We start from the raw sequence: 23,664 nt of genomic DNA, 5'->3' as shown, positions 1-23,664 counted from the left end.
CCACGGCTCTTAGGGAAGGAGGCCTGTGAACACCCTCAGCCACTGCTCGGTCTTTACAGTCTCCGTGTCTGTACCTGACAAAGGTCCTGATCCATCTGCCTCTGGCTGAGCCGCTCTGCATCCCGCCTCAGTTGCTCCTGTTCTCTTTCCAGCTGTTTCTGGGCAGCCCGCAGCCTCTCCAGATCACATTGGTAAGTGCCCTTCTTCTGCTGGAGCTCTTCGCGGTCCCGCTCCAGGTCCTGCTGCCTTCGGCGGACTGTCTCCTCCCTCTCAGCCAGCTTGGCCTCTCGGTCCCGGAGCTCCTGCTCTCGTGCCTCCCACTCACGCTCACGCCGGCGCTTTTCCTCCAGATGCTGTGCCTGCTGCTTCTGCAGGTTGGCCAGGTCCTGGCGCTGCTTCTCTAGGCTGCGCTGCTTCTCTTGCTCAATGAGAGAGCTGGGGCGGGATGCACTCCTCGTGAGGACCTTCTCCGTTAGCACTAGCTTCTGGTCCTCAATGTAGCTATCTTGTTGTAGCACAACACCCTGCCATGGCACAGAGAACAGTCATGTAACTCAGCCAGGAGGAGAGCCACTTTTAGGGACCCTTCCCTGACCACACTAGGGGCACCGGGACAGAGTGGTCCTCCTCTTATATTTTATGGTTTGGTAATAATATACTCCATGCCAACTTTGGGCAGTTCTCAATAGTGTCAAAGATATGGGAACTCAATTTTGTCAAGCCTGGTTACCTATTTTCTCTTTAAGCTTAAAAAAAAAAAAAAAAAAAAAAAGATTTCAGTGGGCATGGTGGTATATACCTTTAGCCTTAACACTCAGGAGGCAGAGGCAGGTGGGTCTCTGTGAGTTCAAGGCTAGTCTGCAGCCAGAGCTACACAGAAAAACCTTGTTTCAAGAAACCAAAAAAGAAAAAAAAAATTTGTGTGTGCATGTGAAGGCTGGAGGACAACCAGTGGGAGTCAGTTCTCTCCTTCTACCATGTAGGTCTTGAGGATTGAACTCAGGTTGTTGAGGCAGATATATTTATCTGCTGAACCATATCACTAGCCATGGCCATACATTTTCTGGAATTGTTGCTGGTGCTTTGAGGTGAGATGAGTGGTATGCTGCGCAGGAGGGAGGAGGGAGGAGGGAGATAGGTAAACTCTTCAAGAAATGAAGGAACAGAATGAGGGCAGTCCCTGGGAAGTATCGAAAGTATAGAACAGCTACTGTATACTAATACCACAGAGAGAGATGCAGAAAGGCTTCTAAGGTCAAATAGCCTCTGTGGAAGGTCCCAAATGTCTTCATTTTCTTAACCAGAAGCCAGTCTTCTTTGGCTTATTTACTAGTAAGTAACTTTTAAACCCCAAGACTGAGGCTAACAGAACCTCTGTGCCAGTTTGTGTAAACAATAAGTACACAGATAAGGGTGGTGCATGTACCTGCAGCATGCTAAGGAGCTCGTGGAGGTGAACGATGCTCTGGACAACCTGCTGGCAAAGAAATGCGCATTCGCGTCAGTGCTTCTGACTGCAAGAATCCACCAATCAGAACACAGAAAGACGTCACACTTTATGAATAATATATACCTCAAAGTTTAAAAAACGCCCTGAAAATTCATATTAAATTTATGAGTAATCAAGGGCAAAGGAAAAAATATTCAATTAACATCTCTAAAAAAACTGTCATTTTTGGAAAACTTTAAGTTAGAAACCTTGGCTCATACACACACTGAACAAAACCACAATACACTCCATTTAAGTTATAAGTCTAAAGGGTTAGAGAGATGGCTCAGTGAGGCAAAAGCACTGGCTGTTCTTCCAGGGGACCTGGGTTTTATGCCAAGCGCCCACATGGCAGCTCACAATTGTGTAATCCTGCCCTCTTCTGGCCTCTGCAGGCACTGCATGCAAGTAGTTCACAAACTTAGATGGAGGCAAAGCACCCCCACATAATCAAATAAAATAATATAAAAGAAAAAAGTCATAAAATACCTAGAAGAAAGTAAGGAATATCCCAGCTTAGAAACAGGACAGAAATACAAATTAGTTTACAAAAGAACTACAAATAGCAATTACATAAAATATTAAAAAGCATTCAGGGGATGGAAGTATAGCTCAGTGGGTGAGGCTCTGGGTTCAATCCACAGAGCACATAGATACACATGAACAAATACAGAAATGTTATTTGAAATTATCAAACCGACAAAATGGCAATTTAAAAACAGCAGTACTCAATGCTGGGGAAGGTACAATGAGGATAGACCCACCCGGCTATCTCCTACGTCCTTTCACACAGTCATATGGCATGGTGAAGAAAATCAGAGAGCTATGTAATAATGTAATGTGCAAAAAAGTAGAAAAGGAGTAACCCCAGAAAGAGTCAACTCTAGGACCCGACAGAGGTGATTAACATGTACTTGTTCAGCAGCAGGCATGTGCTCCTGAGTCTTGGGAAAATGCCTCTGACACATTGAGAGACTTCTGGAAGGTCACATGCATGACCATGCGATAGACGAGAAAAGGGCAGAAGGAGACACAAATGCCTATTACTCTTTAGGGGTGGCTTATGCTTAAATTTAGATGATTTATGTTACTAGTCCTACGTTTTTCTTTTTATAATACTTTAAGCTTAGTTCTCAGAATCTTTCTTATCACTCATACTGAAACTTAGAACAGAAGGCGCAAAAGCAAGCTGAGCACAGCTGTGCAGTCACAGTGTGAAAGCAGGCACATTACTTCCCACCAGGCTTCCTCACTAAGTACAGGGAGCCTTGCTAAGTGAAGTCAGCTGACATCTCATTTCAAGAGACAGGTACAGAGAGCAGCAACCTACAGAGCCTAGGGCCTGGCTGAATCAGAGCGAGTCCTTCAGCAAAGGCCTCTGCCAACAAGCATAAGACAACATCCTCAGGATTTTTTTGTGGGGTCCAGGGAGGAGGAAGTAGTTTACAGTTTCAAAACAAAATTCCCAGGGGGTTAAGATAATATAATAAACACAGCAACAAGGAAGAATGAAATGCAAGAAACAGTCTTGGGGAACACCCTAAAAAGGCATGGGCACAAGTGTGCAGGACACACAAATGCAAGGCTCAGCATGAACACTTGTCTGGGAGACAGCAGTGACCCTGAAAAGGATTCCAACAGGCCTCAAGGGCAGGGCGTAGTGACCACACAACACACCCCAGGGGTTGATTCTCCACAGAGAGGACACCAGGCTCCCCTGAAGGAAAGGAAGGGTTGGTTCAGAGAAGCAAACGCAGCAAGCGTAAGAAATTGCTAAGGAGAATCCTCACAAGTTTCAGTCCCACACTCTAGGCTTGTGGCACTGGGATCTCTGTACTACAGGAAAAGCTGCTCCCCAGCTCCTGCACAGACAAAGCTGAACAAAAGCAAAAGGTATCACAAGAAAAGAAAATCTTCCCTCTCTTTAAGGGATGGCATACGACTTTAATCCCAGCACTCAGGAGGCAGGGGAGGGCAGATCTCTGAGGCTAGCCTGGTCTACACAGTGAATTCCAGGACAGGTACGGCTATATAGTGAGACTGACCCTGTCTCAAAAACAACAAACAAACAAACAAACAAACAATGAGCCAGTCCCCGTCTCGCTCCCTCCCCCCCCCCAAAAAAAGAAAAGAAAAACAACAAAGAGAATCTGAGAGGCCTTCATTCATTCTCAAGACAGTCACTTAAACTGAGAAAATGGACAGCTATACTCCAATTATACATTATTATACACATGAGATACTTGTGAACAGCAAAACAAAATATTCTTAATTCAATAAATACTCTAAGTAGTTCATGGAATACTTACCTCACTGTTTCTTTTAAGCATGAATACCAGGTTAGCGTTTCCACCCTATAAAATAACAACAAGCATGCATTTAAAAGTGAAAATCTTGATGTAAAAACTATACTCAATGTGTAAATTCTACTGACTTCAGGTTTTCCTTCTTTTCTATCACAGCATCTCCACAGAAGATGTGAAGACAAGTTGAATTAGTTTTTACACACACACACACACACACACACACACACACACACACACACACACACACACACAACCATAGAGAGCAGGACCAAGATGGTCTGGGGCACCAAACAGGCTGCTTAATGAAACTAGTCCTGCCAAGATATAGCAGAATTGGTCTGTAAAAAGCATACTTTAACCCTGTGTGGCCCAAGGTGCCAATAATATGGGCCTCTCAGCTGTAAAGAATGTGCTTTCCCTAGAAAATGGAATTTCATTATGAGTGGCAAGCCGACATCTGAGCTAGACCAAGGAAAAATACTTCAAAAAGGCACTGAACTCCAAAGAGGTGCCAACGGGTTCACAGATGTGTCTCTCTAGAGAACCCTACCTTTTTCAGGCCACTGTCCGATTCTGTTCTTCTAAGGTCTTGGGCGTCATCGCCCTCTTCTTTCTCACCTCCTAAGCAAAAACCAGATAGGTATGCTTAAAGTTGTAGGCTAGGCAAGCCAAGAAACAATAGATAGTTTAGGGGCACTAATAAATACTTCTGAATCCTATTAATACCACTACCAAGAACAAAACAAAACCAGAAAGCCAGTCAGTGACACTAGGCCATTATTCACAGCTTCACCGATGGAGAAGCAAGACAATGAAATCCAAAAGAAAACAAAACAAAGTAGCAAACATAGCTTAGCATCCTGTATCTGATGCTTAGGGACACAAGAGTTTGAGCCTCAGGTTTCTGAGTACATGTCATAGACAGATACCTCGAAGATGGGACTCTTTCTAGACACAAGGTTATTGAATGTTTCACAGATACTTTAATCCACAGGGCCTGGAGATAATGCAGCACAGCATTTTGAGCATGCTTGGGTCCTCCCTGCAACTTTTCAAGTGTGGAGTTCCCAACTGTAACATATCAGGAAGTTTTGAACTCTGAAGCAGCTTGGATTTCAACTTTTCAGATTGGAGATGTTCAAGGCCTCTGGCTACAGTCAGTTTAGCTGAGGAACAGAAAAACCTTATAGTCCCAGATGAACATGATTCTGACAGGAATTCTTGAATGGCTGGGACTCCCATGAAGACATTTATTGGTGAAGGGGCAGGGGGGAGGGTACCAGAATCTAGCTTGCTGTAAGCTATAAAGGAGGAATGGATGGCTTACCTTTGGAAGCATTCATCTGATGACAGTCAAATCCTCCAAACGTCTCTGCTCTCCGGGGCAGAGAAATGGGCCCAGCCATGACTTCCTGCTCAACAGGGCTGCTGGCAGACTGTCCAAGTGTGCCACCAAGGCTTCCACTTACCAAACCCTGAAGGATTTCCACTGTGAAAAAGCAAACAAAACACTCAGGAGGACAGCTAGCTTTTTTTCATTAAGAGGAAAATATGTTGAAGGGTGTGGTGGCACACACCCTCATAGGGAGGCAGAGACAGGCAGATCTCTTTGAGTTTGAGGCCAGCCCAGTCTACAAAGCAAGTCTAGGACAGCTAAGGCTATACAGACAAATCTTTTCTCGAAAAACCGAAAGAGTCATGGCAACATGTGCTATGTACAGATTGGATCAAAAAACAGGCAAATTTTCCTGCCTGCAGGGTCTTGGGTCACCATACATTTTATTTGGGCTCTACTGGAAACAATTTAGAGACAAATTAGAGACAAATTTCACCCTTACTTGTATGAGCCTGAAAAATCTATAAGAGATCAGGAAGGCAGAGTAATTTACTGGGAGTGTGGTTTCTGGACTGCTTTCAAAGCAGCTAAAAGGTCCCTGGAAAAGTGAGCCAGTTTGAGACCAGCAAGAAAACCAGCAAGGTTTTGCTCCTCTGACAGCAGGTGGGCTCCAGGGGCAAGAACAGTCTAACCATCTGGATATTCCAATTCAAGTGTTAACTGTCAACTTCAGATCTTCCCTAGTGCAGGGCCTGTGGAGAAGACACTAAAGCTAGAGGAAAGCAGAATAGGAGAGGAACAATACAGGTGGATGAGCATGGAGGTCGAGAGGAAATCTTAACAAGCATCAAAATTTTAATAAGGCATTAGAAACAATAGGAAATAGAAAAAATTAAACGCAAGAAACTTTTTAAAGTTGAGGTTTTTGTTTGTTTTGGGGATAGGCTTACTACTAAGTAGACTAGGCTGACCTTATGCTCAGAGATCTGCCTGTCCCTTCTTCCTGAATGCTAGGATTTAAGGAGTCTGTCACAAAGCCCAGCAAGAAACATTATTTAAAAGTAAAAATTTCATGGAAAAATAGTTGAGCAACTAAAAATATTGAAATCAAATCCCATATTTAAAAAAGAGGTGGGAAACAAGAATTTAATTTCCTACAGATAATTAGAGCATATCAGAAAAATGTTTCCATTAAATAAATAAGATGAACACTGAGGGAAGAAGAAGAATGCAAAGCATAAAAGAATTTAAGTCAAAATTAGAAAAAAACCAAAGGTGGTGTAGCTGCACCTTTGCTACCTCAGCTTAGGAGCTGAGGAAACAAAAGAGGCTGAGATCAGCACCGTCTCTGTAACAAAGCCTTAACTAAAATCAAGCTAAAACAAAACAAACACATCGAAAGAAAACAAAAGCCAAAACCTAGAAAAGTAGAACAAGTTAAACTCAGAATTGGGAAAAAAAAAAAAATCACAGAAAGTAAAACAAATTAACACATAAGAACAATGTACCCAACAGAAGATGGCTAAATAGGTAAAGGATTATTAACTGTGACAAATATTGGCCCTTGGCAAGAAAGTTGCATGATATGGCAAACTGGCTTGAAGAAGAAAACCAAAGCCAGAGAATCGAGGAATACAAAGAGATACAATTCAAGAATATTTTTTCTTAAATTGAAAATATTTGTAACCATGTTATTAATCAGACAGTGAGCCCCATAACAAGCAACCATATGACATATTCTGTTAAAAAAATTTAGATTAAAAAAACTATCCTTTGGGCATCTAGGCAAGGAACATGTGATTTACATGTAGAAAATGAGATTGCTACCACCCTCTGAGAATGATGAAAAACAATGATGCGACCGGAGGATAATTAACATGCTCAGGTAAGAAAACACCAACCAAAGATGTCATAGCCAGAAGATACTTTCAAGTGGAATGAGCACAAATTAATAAAGAAGTCAGAAATGTTATTTTGATGGGGCTTTGAGGACACTGACCTAAGAATGGGGTTCTATAAGCATATGCTTAAAGAACAAGCACCATAGGTCAGACTAGGAATAGAGTGCATATGAATGGAGACAGACCAGACATGTAGACAGTGTTGAACTACTTAAGAAGGAATGAGGATGGGAGACAGCCTTGTATGTGAAAACTGTACTGGTAAGAATATCAGCGTAAAGCAGGATTGGGACATTAATAAAGGATATTCTTTTTAATGTATTTTTCATTAAAAACACTCCCCCTCCTTGTGGCTGTGTATGGTGGGAGGAGGGACTCCAGAGGATAGCTTGCAAGAGTTGGTTCTTTGCTTTCATCATGTGGCTTCTGGGAGTCACACTGAGTTCATCTGTAGCAAGTGCTTTTCCCTAAAGGAAACCATCATACTGACCCAACAGTGGCTATTCTCATTCTATAGTATGGTACCCATGAGAAGGGATAACCACAGATATAAAGACTATCTTTAAGACAGGACTACTAGGACCTGATGCTTCCTGATGAAAGAATTCAGCACCACAAGAACACATCTCATCAAATAACTCAGCTTCTGAAACCAGCTGTGATCGAAAGGCCTAGAGGACAGGTGCCATATGGGAAAAAAAATCCAACCCGTGGTTCAAAAAGCTCACAGTAAAGATAGGCAGTGTGGGCTTGCAGGATGGTTCAGCAGGTACATGGGATAGTTTATGTCAACGTAACACAAACTGAACTTATCTGAAAAGAAGGAACCTCAATTGAGAAAATGCCTCCATAAGATCACGATGGTCTCTGTATCAGCTCCTGCCTCTAGGTTCCTGGCCTGTCTGAGTTCCTGTCCTGATTTTCTCTGATGATGAACAGCGGTGTGGAAGTGTAAGCCAAATAAACTCTTTCTTGCTTTCAGTCATGGCATTTCCTCATAGCAATAATAACCTAACTAAGAGAGCAGCTATAGGCATTTGCCACAGAGCCATGGCTGATGACCTAAGCTGGACCTCTGGGACCTACATGGTGGAGAGAGCAGATGGCCCAAGTTGTCCTGTTACCCTCATGTGTATAACATGGGATGTGTATGCCCATACCCATTCATGTACATGGTGAATACATTAATGTAACTTTAAAAATTAAAAACAGAAATAAAGGGAAAGTACGTAAGTATTGTTGACACAAGTTAGGGCAGCTGTTCCTATTAGGAGGAAGTTAAGTGTGATGGGGACATGCAAAGGCTTTCAAGGTGTCTGCCATGTTTTATTTCTTAGCATGGGTAGTGGTGATGTCTACTTTTAAGTTTTTTGTACTGGATATACTGACAGCAGAAACTGGTAGGGGACATTAGCATGTAAATCTCTCCAGGACGGGATGGAGAAGGGCCAATGCTATGTGTAAATTACCTTCACTTATTGCACTTTTCATCAATGGTCCTCCTTTGAGAGCCTCCTCTGTGTTAGAGCGGAAGAGGACTCTCGGGCTGTGTGTGGGCGAACTATCCTCCAGCAAGGGAGTGCTACACTCAGTCATATCCCGGAAAATCATCTCCTTCTCTTCCAGCAAGAGGAGGATCTGCTGGTCCTTCTGCTGAAGTTGTTCTGCAGGGCAAATGGAGAAACTGCCTTACTTGTCTGGAGCAAGGATCACAACCTGACTGAGAGATGAACACCACCTTGTGGTGGTTAAGGGAAGGGCCAAGACACAAAGTGCCTTCCACCCTGAGCACAGTACTAAGCTTCTGTATTTTCTGAAACTGCTCTGGGTTCTTCTGACATAACTAGTCTGCACTTTGTCTCTGCTCCTTTCCCTCTGTTTCTCAGTTCACTACACTCTGGTGTTGGCTTCACTTTCTTGCAACTGCCTTAATTACAGAACCCAAAGAGTCATTCTCCTGATACTGAGTTTAAGTAGGCTCATCAGTGTGGCCATAGGTTTGGAACTATCCATTGGAGCCTGATGACCTCCTCAATAGGCACTTAAGATTACAACTGCCCTTCCTCCCAACGCCATCAGCAGGGAGGTGTAGAGGCTCACTGCAAGCAGCCATAGCTGCTGTGAAGTGCTGACTGTGACCACCATGCCATGCCCAGAAGACAGCACTTCTCCCTATCCTGAAGCTCTTACACCTTTCCACCTCATCTTTCACCACGTTCTCAGAGCCCCAGGAGTGGTATAAATGTCTTGCTCTGTGCTGAGCACTCAACTCTCACTAACTTATTCTCAGCATCAGCTGTACATCTCTGCATTCACCTCTGTTCTTTGCATACAGGCTTCTCTGGTTGAGGCTGAAAGGAATATTTTGATTAATAACCTTATTTTTTTCTGCTTTCCTACTTTCCGATCTTAAGAGTCTGCCAAGTGGTCCGTTTCCAGTGGCACCTCTACTTCCTCAAGCAATTCTAAAAGAGCTCGACACTTGAAAAAAAAATTACACTAAAAGTATAGCATTCCTTTGTAGATTTCAGACCATTCTTATTGACATTCCATTTTGGAAACTATTTCTGCAGCTAAGCTGATTGTGTTTTCAGGAGAAAATACTGGCTATCTTCCGCAACTGCAGATAGCCAATTTCCAACAGCTTACCTTTTAATTCCCGGGCTTTGGTATCCAACAACTTTTTTTCTTCTTCATTCTCACTAGGAATCCCTTCATCTTCATCTCTGTTCCTAATATAACCAAAATAAAGCAAGATGAAAGAAACAAAAATGCCTAAGATGTCATATAGTCTCTGTCCTGCCTACAGAAGTCACACAGAGGCACTAGGTAAGTGGAAAGGCCAGTGTCTCACTTACAGGGAGTTGATCGTGTCCTGAATGGTCTGAATCCAGCTGTTCCTCTCCTCTTTGGAGCTGGCATGGACTTCTACCATCTCTGGATCTTTCACCCCCATACTGATGAGGAATAGGCCTTTTTCCTCATGTGCCACTTCTCTTACAATCAGCTTCTTTAAGGAGATCACTGTTGATTTATGGTCCTGGGCAGAGGAGGGAGGCAAACATAAGACATGCATGCAGTATACTCGCTCTTGAGGATAACTCAGACAGCTTTAAATGCATAAGATTTAAAAACAAAATAAAAATCAATTTAACTCATCTCTAGAAACCCCTCACAGCTTTTGGATTCTTTTCCAATTTGAACAAGAGATTTCCAAACTGGAGATTAACAGTTCATGGCCACTGAGATTCTAGTTATGTTTTCTCCACCCCTACCTCTTTCTCGGGTTTTTGGAGACAGGGTTTCTCTGTGTAATAAGAGTCCTGGTTGTCCTAGACTTGCTTTGTAGACCAGGTTGGCCTTGAATTCATAGAGATCCACCTGCCTCTGCCCCACAATGGGATTAAAGCTAGCTATGTTTTCTTCAGGATGAATCTGGGAGATAGATTCTAGACATCTATTTCTATTGTGATCAAATCATCGAGTGTTCAGGGCAGTCAAAAGATTATGAAGGAACATTAAAATAATTTTGCAGTGGTTAGAAGTAATAATAATAAAAACAACAAGAAAAATACAAGGGAGTGTAAGAAATTACTTCAAGGGCCAGAGAGATGGCTCAGGGGTTAAGAGCACTGGCTGCTCTTCCAGAGGTCCTGAGTTAAATTCCCAGCACCCACATAGAAGCTCACAGCTGTCTGTATCTGCAGTTCCAGAGATGCGACACCCTCTTACAGACATACATATAGGCAAAACACCAATGCAAATAAAATAAATTAAAAAGATAAAGAAATTACTTCAAGAAATTGTCATGAGTCAAATGGTTTTCAGTGGACAGGTGAACCACAGCTAAACAGATGTAACAATGCTAGCTGTTTGTACTCATCCGAGCTGGTCTGAATATGACATTCAAACAGAAGAATAACAATTTGGCTTACCAGTGATGCAAATACGTATTTCTGGTCTTTTTCTTGAAGGAAAACTAAAATGTCAGTGAGAAGAACTGCTTGAACCTCTGCAAAGTAAGTGGGGGCGGGGAAGACAAGATTTTTATAAAATCAGGTTCAGCAATGCATCGCAACTGTGTCTGAGATCACCATCCCCCAAAAGGTTTCGTAGTTCTGTAGGATTCAGAGTTAGTCACTAGGTTTTAAAGGTATTTTATTCTATTTTTAAAGGATTTGAGTTATTTTGTTATCTTTAATGAAATACACTATCTAGGATTTTACAAATCTTCAGACAATTGTTGTTTTCAGCAGTGAGTATAATAAGTATTAATTATACCGAAAGCCCAGATTTCTCACTTAAAAACAAGAGGACAAAATGTAAATTCCACATGCAAAATGTGTCCTTTATGTTGTTGATAGATGGAGAAACGAGTAATTCATACCTTGTAAATCAATGTGTCACTGAGCTTCACTTTCCTTGGATTATTTTGAGGGACAATTACTTGACCCATAGAACAGAGGATTCAAACATATAAAGTGACTGGCAAAGCAAATTAATTAACTGCTTCTATCCTAGACACATTTTAGGTACATCATAAGCCTTATCTCAGAAAAGGTTAACTCATCACTCATGAAAAGATATATCCTGTTTTTGCATTGTGTGTGTGTGTGTGCGCGCGTGCGCGCGTGCATGCTCATGAACTTGTGTCTCTTCCAGAAGTTTACTTTGGGTATTTTCCTCTATCAGTCTCTACCTTATTTTTAAAACAGGGTTTCTTGTACTAAACTGGCTGGTACTTGTCATTTGTGGCTGGCCTGGCTAGCTGGTGAGCTCTGGGGACCTCCTTGTGCCCTTCTCACCCAGGTTATAGGTATGCATCATTGCACCTGGCTTCTCTGCCAGTTCTGGAGATCTGAATTCAGGCCTGCATACATGCGTAGAAAGCCACCCAAAAGGTGATACCCAACTAAGCCATTACTCCGTACTGAAACATTTTAAGTAAAATACACTTTAAAGAATAAAGGTGAACTGGACCAATGGTAAATAGCAAGCAACCTTTACTGACATACTCCATGAAATATTCTTCAGTTTCCCCACCCCCTCTAGTGTTGGAGACGAAACCCCATGTGCTGGGTAAGTACTTTACCTGAGCTACATCCACAGCCACAGTTTGTTTATAATCTTTCCCAATTTCTCATTATATTCATGGCAATAGCAGCCAGGAAAGTGCCCACAAGTGATGTATAGAAGCACTTAAGTATGAAAAAGTGCAGCCTTTCTCCAGCCTTCTCAGAGAACAAGACTGTTGGGCTCACACACATAAAGACCTGGTTGCAACCCCAGCATGGCATGAAATATAGTGTGGTCATACACACCTGTAATCCCAGCATTTGGGGGGCTGAGGCGAGAAGACCAGGTCAAGGTGATTCCCAGCTGAGTTTGTGACTAGCCTGGAATATCTGAGATGCTCTTACCTGCTTACCCCTCAAAAACAGGCCAGAGATACTTTAAAGCAAAAAATTAAAGCTCCCCCACCTCATCCCACCCCATCCCAGATAGCTTTAATTGTCAACTTGACACAGCTTAGTGTCATCTGAGAGCCTCCACTGAGAAACTGCCTAGATCAAAGACTCAGTGGCCATGTCTATGGGGAAATGCTTTGATTATTAATTGCTGTGGGAAGTGCCAGCCCACTGTAGGTAGTGCTATTTTCTGGGTGATCTCGGGCTGTGTAACAAAGCTAGCTAAGCAGGAGCCCATGAGCAAGACAGAGAGCAAACAGGCATCCAGCGTTTCTTGTGGTTCTTGCTTACGTTCCACTCCTGATGTACCTCAATGATGGACTGTGACCTGTAAGCCAAATAAATTCTTTTCTCCTAAGTTGCTTTTCGTAACAACGCTGTTAATCACAGCAATAGAAAGGAAACCAGATTACTTGCACAGACATGTTTTAGCTTTCCAGGTAGAAGTGAATTCAGCTTCTTCAGCTGGTAGTCAGCTCTCTTTCACTCCATTAGGACGAAACCAAGTGTGGAACAAACCAATGTAATGGGTAGGTAAGAAAGATATACAGATCTAAATGTAAATATTTGTAATCTATGGCATGAAAGCTGAAGGAAGACTATTGGGGCAAGAAGAGGGCTAGCAGGAGGTGGAGATAAACCACTGTGAGTATACTAAAATACCATAATGAAATTCGCTGTTTCATACACTAAGAAGATCCATTTAAGAAACGTGTATGGCAGAACAATTTGTTCTGTCTGAATTACCATGGCCAAACTAAGTTTAGTATAAACTGCAGAATTATAAATGACATACACAAGCCAGATAGTGGTGGTGCACACCTTTGATCTCGGCAACTGAGAAGACAGAGGCAGGTGAATCCCTGAGTTCCAGGATAGCCTGGTCTACATAGCAAGTTCCAGGATAGCCAAGGATACACAGAGAAACGTTGTTTTAAAAAACAAATAAAAAACTCCCAAAATATGACACAGAAAACCCAGCAATAGGCTTATGTGTAGTTTAGTGGTGTATAACACTCAAGCAGATCTAAGTTCTACCATCATCCTCATGCCTGAAATGGGACAAAACAAACAACTCAACATCTCTAATTAAACCCAGGAGCTTAAAAAAACAAAACAAAACAAAACAAAGGCAAAGATGAAGACAGACAACAACTCGTGATCTGACTAACCCGCTAGGCACACCAAGGGACATTTTCCTTTACTCCATCAAGTTCAGTGCACATTTCCTAGCTAGCTGGTGGGACCTGCCAGGCTGACCCTACTCATTGTCTCCCTCTGGAGAGTAGAGGCTATAGCTCCTTGGGAGACAGTGGGCTCATTTATGTACGCAGCCCACCCCACCTTCTTCAACTTCTGCCTCAGCTAGAATTCCCTACAAAGCAAACAGAAGAAAGGTCTAAATGATCAGACTAGACAACAGTAATTTTCCATGCACTATCATTAGTTTTGACAAGTTATTTTTTTAAAGTTCTACTTTAAGATAATTCAGGTATCTGTCAAAAACAAGTTCTAAAAGCATAATTTTTAACTTTGTTGGATCCTGAGGGTTATACGATCGGTGTTAAGGGTCAGAGAAAAACAATCCTGCCCCTCCTAACAGGGTGTCCAATACAGTACTGGCTGTTCTTGGCATAAGTTTATTGGGATGTGAAAATGTTCTCCCCAGTGCAGGCACTTCAACCAGAAACCTATTGTTCTATTGGTGTGACCACAACTTTATTCCAACAGCTGGAACCTATTTGTTTTTATTTTGGGAATAAACTGCCATGTAAAGGAAAAGTATAAAGTGTTGGCTTCAGGCAGCAGCAGTTTTAGCAAATCTAGGTCCTCAGGACAAGGACAAGTATTTTGGGACTGCCAGCATCCTTGAAAGACAGCCTCAGTGTGCAGTGTAAAAAAGGTCAGGGCCATGCACGGAGATCACCACCGAACAGTAGGGTAGGAAAGAAGGCCTTCATTCAAGCTTCACAGGATATCTGAAACAATGCTGACTAGTGGCAAGGGACACTTAAAAAAATTACCCATGCTTCCTTTTCATGTCTCCACTGCTGCGCAAGTGTTCGTGGGCGCTTTCTGAAATACCCCAACAGTTCCAATGCATTTGTCATTTCTGATGTATTCTACACCACCCTCAGTTGTGTTGGGGAAAAAAAAAAGAAAAGAAAAAACCCCCAAGCATCTAATTCATCTCCTTTCTATGTGAAGCCCTTTCATTGTGAACCTATTCTTTGCCCCACAACCAGCAAGAGCATCAAGTGTCAACTCCTTGGTGTGTGGCAGCTGGATCCCAGCAGTTTCTTATCTCCCATCACTCTCTGAAGTCTGTCTGGAAGTGCTGACGATGTAACTTTCTCTGGTTCCCAGGCCCTCTTAACTGCATGCTTTCTTACCTCCAGTAACAGCTTCCTCTTCATTCCTCAAGGCTTGACTCCGATGCCATTCCTCCTTTCTCTTTATTCTAGCACCCACCCACACTACACTGCAGAACAAGGAGCTCCTCCTTGCATGTGGGAAGCCAGCTGCCTGGCAGGGACGTGTGTACTATGTCCTAAGCATGCTAAGGCTATGCTAAGGGTGTCTGAATGCTCTGACTGCAAACACTTCTAGAAATCATCCTTTCTCTGAGACATTCCTTCTGAAATCAGTGTGCCGTAGGCACAGCAGTGCTACCGTGGCATGCTCGGCGTCCTTGGATCAGCAAGCCCAGGACTGTGGCGAGAATACGTGCATCTGCTGGGAACTTAGAGCTCACATAGACAGGATGCCTATCCAGTAAAGGTTTGATGAAACCGACCATTTTCATAAAAGTAAGACATACTGATGAGCGTTCAAAAACAACAACTTTAACTTCCTTAAATTATTGGAGGTGACCAATGAAAGGTGAGAACTCATAAAAATGAATGAGTAATCTTTAATGATCTATTTTGCCTTAGAGAAAAATGCAAGATATGAGTACCACAAAGTAATAATGAATCTAGCTGACATAAGTTAGACTTGCCTTTCTCTAAGGTCTCAGGTCTTTTGGAAATGATAAATTCTCAGTCTCACAGACTCACAGTCCCTGACTCAGACAGACAATTCTGCCACTGACCCCAATTCCACAGTGGCCACTCAGCACCTCTCTGGGGGAACACGTCCCCCCCAACAGTCTGTGATATATGTTGATCAGATCCTTTGTTTTAAAATGAGCACTTGTCATTTTTCCTGAGTGTATCTTTCTTTACTGTCACATTTCATAGGACTTTGTAAGCTGCCTCAAACAAGTCTTTCTTGACATATTATTAAATGGTTGTTGACCCAGGTGATGTGTGGATGTAGCTAAGAAGAAATCTGGTGGTGAAGTCCAAAAGAATCTGGGTTTTTCCTGTCCTTCCCAGGCACCCAGACATGGAAGCAGTCTTACCTTTTAACCTTCCAGTTGTGCTCTTCAGAAACACACTCCCATCCCGCACCAGCTTCTTCCGCTTCAAGTCCTCCTTGGCGAACATCTGCCCACTTTTCATCCTCATGATCGACTTGCTATCAGTCTTCGTGTAAATCTCACCAAGACGTACTTTCTTCTCATAACTTGCCACTTTGCTGTCCACAGCTCCAATCACATCCTTCACTAGGCTCAAGGACTGAGTTAGATCTTCCTGCTCCACTTCATTGTCTTGGGAGAAAAGACCAATTTTGTTTTTAACGGATTCTTGCACACGAGAGCAGAAGGGGAAGAGTCCACATCATCACACCAGGTCACATGCCTACCTTTCCTGCTGCACTAAATTTAATCCCAAAGGACGTTAGCAGTTCTCAGTGCTATGGACGATATACAATTATATGATCCAAAATAAAAGAGACTGATGTTTTAGGGAGAGAGGGCAGCAGAGGTGAGGAGCCAGTTACTCAGTTATCTTTAATGTTGCTGCCTCATAGCCTTAGCTGAGAGAAACCACCACATACTGATTAAATGAAACAGAGTAACAATTTTAGCACTCATTGGAAGAAATGGTGAGAACTGCTGACCACATGCAACTTTGCAAGAACTAGTGCTTAGGGAACTTAACAGTTTAAAAGAACCAATATATGGTCCCTCCTTGACAGTGTTCTACCTACCCCAACTGTAGTGATGTCACATTTCAGGAAGTGAGCCCAGGGCCTTATACAAACTAGCAGGCACTCTGGTACTCAGTTGTGCCTCAATACAGGGCCTCACTGGCTCCCCAACCTGGACTTCAATCTGCTCTAAATCCTAGCGGGCCTTAAACTTGCAACTTTGTTTCCCTATCATCTCAGCACTTGGGAGGCTGAGCAGGAGAATCACCGGTTTAAGACAAGACTTGGTTTACATAGTGAAACATAGTTTCAAAAAAACGGAAAACAGCAACAAAATAAACAGCCACGAAAAGATGCTTTCAAGATCAACTCCAGATTCTCTGTATGGTGTCTCACAACTGTTATCTCAGAACTTTCTGGAGACATGAAGGAAGAAATGCTGTGAATTTGAGGCCAGCCTTAAGGTCTGTGCCCCAAATAAATAAATACAATCACTGAGATAAGCGCAGACACTCTGGCAGGCCTGCTGGAGTATGATGGAGCTTTGCTACAGTGGTTTCCAGGGCTATCTAGATCTGAGTTTACAAGGAGACTCACCTTTGGTACATTGTAGTATCCTTTGGAATAAAACTGGGTATTTAGTGATCCTCTGAGTTACGAGTAATATGCACTCTGGGATTCCGAGCCTTCTTACTACTGAACTGCTCATCTTCTTCTGTAAGGGAGTGAGTAAATTGTTAGTCACTAAGTCAGGAAGGTGGTTCTAGCCAAGATGGAGTGCTTATGATCTTGACTGTGATGGGGATGCTTGTGTTTCAGGACAGTACCTTCACAAAGGCTTGGAAACGCTTATCCTTGGTGTAGAGGTCTTTGAAGTAGTTGACAGACTGGTTGTGCTGTCCACAGAACTTGCCGTATGTCTTCTTTAAGCGCTCTGCATTCTCACCTGAAAACTGCCCAGGACAAAGAATAGGAATTATACCACAATTTAGGGAATCATGCTGTACAAAGTTTCCAATCTGATTGTAAAAACCAAGAATGTTTTCTAATAACCCTCCCCTCAAGATTAAATGGTATAGCAGCTTTGGCAAGCAGTTTGGCACTTTATCAAAAGGTTAAACACCAAAATCTAAGAAGACTCTGCAATTTCTCCTGTAGGTTTCTTTACTCACAACTGAGAGACAGAATTGCTACCATAAAACAAGTGCCCTAGAAGGTTGAGCCCAATTGTGTTGTACAGAGCAATAAAAATTTCAGTCCTAGCATCAAAGACCTTACTAAGGTTGTGAACAAATACAAAGAACTACAGACAGTAATACAAGCCAAGATGGAATACCTATGCAGTTATGAAGGCAGAGAGCGAGAGAAAGAGACAATGCTCAGAAGAAAGATGCTTAGGGAGGATGGTTCTTCATTTGTAGGGCCTCACATCCTCACATTAGGTTTATTATTGAACAGGACTATTTTGTTTGCATTTGCCAAATGCAGGTATCTCACAAGGGACATACATTTATTTTCATCATGCCTATTGTTACAGATTTCCTGAAGGCAAGAACCTATGGAATACTCAGCTGTGCATTCTATCCCTGGTATTTAGTAGATGGCAAATCCTTTCAGAATGACTGAATACACTAATACAATTATCAAGGGTGGGGTGTGGGCTACAGAGGGACAAGATGTCTAGGTCTCAGCCAAGGCTGTAATCCCAGCTCCCTGGGAGGTTGAGACAGCCTCAGGGCTGGGGATGTAGCTCAGTGTTAGGGTGCTGACCTGACCAACCATGTAGGAGAAGCCCTCAGTTCAATCCCTAGTAGTGGCCCTAGCCTCAATCCAATTCTTATTTGGCTGTTCCAGGAGTTAGACCTCTGCATCTACAGAGCAGGGATCTGGTGAAGGAAAATTATCTAGTCACATACAAGTGATATACTTATCTGTTAAGGTTTACTAGTAACATTTCCTTTTCAATATCATTTAAAAAATAAACATCAAAAGCTGCCTATGACATACACTAAAAATATAAAAATACTTCTTTGCTGGGTTTCTTTGGAGTGGGACTGAAATCAAATCACATATTGAAAAAAGTAACACATGTTATGAAGTGTTTCTGACAGTCTACTGATCGCTGCCTAACTTTCAGCTGGTCTTTAGATAGATGAGATCCTTTTCAGATGAGCCATAGGGAAAGCTGAAGACATCTAACACTTACTCTTTTCTTTCTTTCTTTCTTTCTTTCTTTTTTTTAAAAAAGATTTATTTATTATATATACAGTGTTCTGCCTACATGTATGCCTGTACACCAGAAGAGGGCACCAGATCCCATTCTAGATGGCTGTGAGCCACCATGTGGTTGCTGGGAATTGAACTCAGGACTTTTGGAAGAGCAGGCAGTGCTCTTAACCACTGAGCTATCTCTCCAACCCCATTCTTTTATTTCTTTAATAGTACTGTTTCTGATGATTATATGGACTTGGAAAAAAAAACTTTTACTATATATTTCATTATACGTACACTTAACTTTCTAAAATATAGTGTAAGTAGTGAAACCCTATTTTCCTTATTTTATAGAAAATGAAATCAAGGGTTAGATTAATTTGTTAAGTTTAAAAAGAAAAACGGTGGGGTGAGATACACAAGCAGGGATCCAGAATGACAACGCTTCTTGCTACCCCACGGCACGAGAGGAACCTTCCCGCTGCTCACCTGATTGACAAGCACATCCCCTATCCTCTTGACAAGAAAGTTCTTCTCACTTTTATCCACCAGAGACTCCTTCTTCCGCTCTAGGATTCTCTGAAAGAACTGGCTGTGGATACTGATCAGTTCATCCAAACAGGGGAACAACTTTTCTACCATCTGCTGCTCGAAGAGCAGATCTGTCATCATCCCCCTGCTGTACACGTCACTCATGATCTTGAGAGTGCGGATGTGGTGTAACTCTGTCTGCATCAACTCTACGAAAAGAGAGATGAAGGGTCTTTCAAAGATCACCAGCTAAGCTTGTAAGGTTAGCTTAGAGTCCAACTGAAGCTTAAAACTGAGCAAACGGCTGTCTTCCCCGCAGCGGTCTCATCTTATTCTGTTTTTGCACTGATCATTTTCTGATGATAGGTATACAGAATACAAACAATCTTAAATGGCTTCCAAAGAAGTCTTCACTGGGCTCAGTCTCTTTTTTATACTGTGTTCTGCCTCCTAGAAATGATTGCTATTTTACCTTCCTAGTGTAGCTCAAGAACTAAGATGCATTTTTAGAAGACACCTCTTCCACAGACTTCTGTGTAACTAAGAATGCAAAACTATAAACAGACTGTTGACTGACATGAGAGAGAAGTAGAATGGGTTACCCCAGGGCAAAACGAACAAAAGGACACAAGGCATATCATGTCTCCATACTTAAGTGGTTTTAATGGAAACCTTTATGCTGCTGCATATTCAAAAATTAATTTTCCACAACCCAACAGTCACTCACTTAAACATGCTGGACAGGGCAACTCCTTTTTAAGTTTCAAGTTTCCTCCCTGGAACAGAGAATGGTTTCTCTGCCTCTCAATAACCCTCACTGGCGTGCAAGCTGGATAGCATAGATCAAATACAAACAAAACAATGAAGCAGCTCACCATAGATCACTTCCTGCCGCTTGACCACATCTTTCTTCTGCTGTTTAAGGAACTTGCTGTCCACCGTCCGGCTCCATGACTCTGCCTCTAGCTGTTTAGAGTCACTTTCAAAGTCTCCCATCAGCTGTCCTTCATTCATGTCTGTACCTACTCCTCAAAATACAAGAAAAGCAACCTCAGGATCTTAGATTTCTGATTTCTAAAATTCTGGATTTTCCTCCATGAGGAAATGAGTCCATAAGACAAATCTCTGTATTAGTGTAGAGGATACTCAAGGAGAATGTACCTGGTATCAGGCAGGACCGTCAGTGTCAAGTGTAGGAATGAGAAACATCATGTAACTCAAACGAGACTAAAATAGTTCCTTTGTGAAGTTGGAGCTGGAAGTCCTGCTAGCTTTATGTGCTTATCTGCGTAGGCTTACAACTGCACAGACACAGAACTGAATGTATAGAGTCTGGAGGAAGGAAAGCATCGGCACTAGAGTATGCCTACATTAACATTAACATTTCCTTCACGGGAAAGCCAACAACAGGACAGGTGCAACTGCCATGTACATACTGTGCGTGACACTTGATAGGCCATTTAGAGACTTTCCAGGGAGGGGCGGGGAGAGCAGACACTGCTATTCGGTAATAGTATGGTAGGAGGTGCACTGCATCTTTACAGAGGTTTGCCAATACAGGCCAACGTTTCCTCTTACCCTCATCCGTGAGTGATTCTGTTGACTCATTGACCTTGCAGATTTTATTCAGTGAGTCTGTTGAATGAGACAGAAACTTCCAGGTATTTGACATGTTCTCATCATTGCCAACTCTGAAGAAAAAAAGAAAGATTCACTGTCAAGTTTGTTCTGATAAGCTGTGGTTCACATTCCTAAGTGAATCCCTAAACTCTCCAAAGTCACAGTTAGCTGCAGGTTTTAGAATAACTCGGGACAAATTCCTCAGGTACATAGCAAAATGAAACATTATTAAAGTGTTTAGAAGCATTATCATTACAAATTCAATCTTTTGAGATTCAAAAAAAGGTGCACAGCAAGGTACATTTCTTTCCTTAAATCATGCACACATTAATATAGAAAAAAATTTAAATTTATTATAGAGGCTGGGCAGGTGGCTGAGCACCTAAGAGACTCTATGCTTGTCTAGAAGATCCGAGTTTGATTCCCAGCACCAGTATGGTGGCTCACAACTACATGTGACTCGAGTTCCAGAGGGATCCAGTACCTTCTTCTAGACCCCACAGGCACCAGGCATATACAAGGGGCGCAGGCACACTTGTGGGCAAAACATCCTTACATATAAAATACATTTAGTTAAAAAATATTGCAAAATCACAATTTTTTTCTTTTTAAAAAACATCTTTTCTAAAAATTGGAGTGTTACTGATCACTCCAATAAGTGATATCCTTTGGGCCTTTTCCCTCAACTCACAAGCTAGCACAGTAGGGACCAAGTAAATGCTTGTTCTATGACACAACGGTTAGTGAAGCTCAGCTAACCTTCACATTTTCTTTAAAACTGTTTCAAAGCCACAAAGCTAAATGTTGGTAACATTACAACTTTGAAGACTTTTAGAGATCATAATCTTAGAGGCAAAGAAGACTATGTGAAATGTTTGTTTTGAGGAGACACTAGCTAACACAGAGACAAAAACAAAAGCAGACTTTGCATCCTTAGTCAAAAATTTTGATCCAGTCTAGGTCAGACGACATGTAAGAGGGGTGAAGTCCTGCATTTCTGATGACTCATAGTTGATGAAGGAGGGGGCAGCATTTTACCCCAACAGCCAACAGCATCATAATCAGCCCTTTGCTAACCTGACAATCAATGCTCAACAAGCCATGCCCTCAGCAATGTTTGAAGATGCTACAAATGGAACTCAATGCAAATAAGCAAGAAGGACCCTAAGTGAAAATGATGGCCCAGCATTTGCCGCCATGATAAGCTGACTTCAGAGGTAAGGACAAAAAGCAGATTTTTAAAAAGCACAACCAGATTCATTTGAATACTACAAAGATGAGACATCTAAAGACAGAGGTAGTTACAATGGAATATTTGTAATTAAATCATATTTTCCATGACTCTGGTTCTTTAAAAGATAGGCTGATCATGTACCAATGCCTAAAGAAATCCAGCCTAAAAATAGAGCTCCCTTATAAACAGTACCAGTCTGTATTGTATTATAAGTATCAATACAGTACATAAAAAACACAACTTCTAACCTCTTCATCCTTATCATCCAATGTGTACCAACCCAATATTTTATATATCTACTTTTTTTTTTCTTTTTGGTCAAATGAAGTGATTATTATGTTCTTGTCATCCAGATGTCAGCTGTGGACTCTTTAAACCCACTTACCCAGTGATGTTTTGTATGGAGACACTTTTAGAGAGGGAGACACTCTGCTGGGACCGTCTGTTAGTAAATATTGGTGCAGCAGTGGCCTCGTCAGCCAAAAGGACTGCAGACCTAGGGCGCTCCTTGGGCTGTGAAGCTGCAAAGGAAGAAGGTATTAATCTAAGCATCACCTTTCCAAACCCCAGACCCCTAGTGCTGTCTTATCTGACACAAAATGCATTGGCTGTCTTTGAACTCAGATCCATCCAAGTGCTGGGATTAAAGGCCCATGCCACCATGCAGGTTGAAGCTCTGGAAACTCAACTCAGGTCATCTAGAAGAGCAGCAAGTGCTCCTAATCAGCTATCTTTCCAGCTCCAGATCATTATTTGAAAGTACGTATTTTGATCAATTTCTTGAATTTATGGATAGAGAAAAATTAACCTGTTTAATATCATACAGGTTACTGACTCTCATATGGAATATTTTTCCTTAGCATAATCAAAGAGGCAACTGGAGCTATATAGTCTAAAGTGATCACACTGGCACATGAACACTAAATTACTTTTCTTTGGTAAGTGAGCTCCTGCCAAAGATGTAAATTTTTGTATCTGTTTATCACCAGGAGGATCAAGAGCTAAGGGAAATAAGATACGGGGGCTGGTATAGTTGTACAACAGTACTGGATACCATTATTAAATAATAAAACAATAATTGAGCTCTAATTAAAGTTCTATTTTGACAATAAAACACCAGAAATAGGGTATGCTACAATATGACAGTCCTTGCTGCAGGGAGTACAAAAGGAATATAAGCTGTAGGCCTCTTGGAGAATATGCTTAAGGGTAGTCCACAGTATATCCTAAGTGTTTCAGAAGGGTGTTCAATGGGCAAATAAAATGTCATAGAGGAAGACAGTACTTCTTAGACTACAGTGAAGATGTAGACAGGTTAGAAAGAAACAGAGTATTTTGGTGGAAAAGACCATACGAATGAAGGGGAAAATATCATGTAGAATTAGTGTAAAAAAGGAGAAAGAAGAAGTAGAGGGAGGAGGATGGACAGACAGACAGACAGACACACACGCGCACCCACGCATGCATGCACGCATGAACGCACACCCTAAATGTCCTAAAGAACATCTGGTACCTAAAGGCTGCAGAAGA

General features: G+C 42.0%; 1 protein-coding gene across 2 annotated transcripts in view; it reads right to left on the bottom strand.

Moving 5' to 3' along the window:
- The window catches only part of Akap13 (A-kinase anchoring protein 13), a 283,527-nt gene that overhangs the window by 1,606 nt on the left and 258,257 nt on the right, over positions 1-23,664 (bottom strand). For both annotated transcript variants that reach the window (XM_051148733.1, XM_051148734.1), the window contains 16 exons: positions 22,520-22,655; positions 20,859-20,971; positions 20,156-20,308; positions 19,239-19,489; positions 17,366-17,491; positions 17,136-17,253; positions 15,907-16,155; positions 10,968-11,044; positions 9,891-10,072; positions 9,682-9,764; positions 8,502-8,696; positions 5,123-5,284; positions 4,346-4,416; positions 3,799-3,843; positions 1,427-1,477; positions 75-524 (listed from right to left, as the gene is read on the bottom strand). In XM_051148733.1, the coding sequence (XP_051004690.1) occupies positions 75-524; positions 1,427-1,477; positions 3,799-3,843; positions 4,346-4,416; positions 5,123-5,284; positions 8,502-8,696; positions 9,682-9,764; positions 9,891-10,072; positions 10,968-11,044; positions 15,907-16,155; positions 17,136-17,253; positions 17,366-17,491; positions 19,239-19,489; positions 20,156-20,308; positions 20,859-20,971; positions 22,520-22,655 (2,462 nt within the window). The remainder of the gene's footprint in view (positions 1-74; positions 525-1,426; positions 1,478-3,798; positions 3,844-4,345; positions 4,417-5,122; positions 5,285-8,501; positions 8,697-9,681; positions 9,765-9,890; positions 10,073-10,967; positions 11,045-15,906; positions 16,156-17,135; positions 17,254-17,365; positions 17,492-19,238; positions 19,490-20,155; positions 20,309-20,858; positions 20,972-22,519; positions 22,656-23,664) is intronic.

Source organism: Acomys russatus, chromosome 7 (assembly GCF_903995435.1).
Source record: "Acomys russatus chromosome 7, mAcoRus1.1, whole genome shotgun sequence".
Classification (NCBI taxonomy): Eukaryota; Metazoa; Chordata; class Mammalia; order Rodentia; family Muridae; genus Acomys; species Acomys russatus.
Note: the sequence above shows the minus strand (reverse complement) of the source record. Positions and strands in the feature narration are given on the sequence as shown.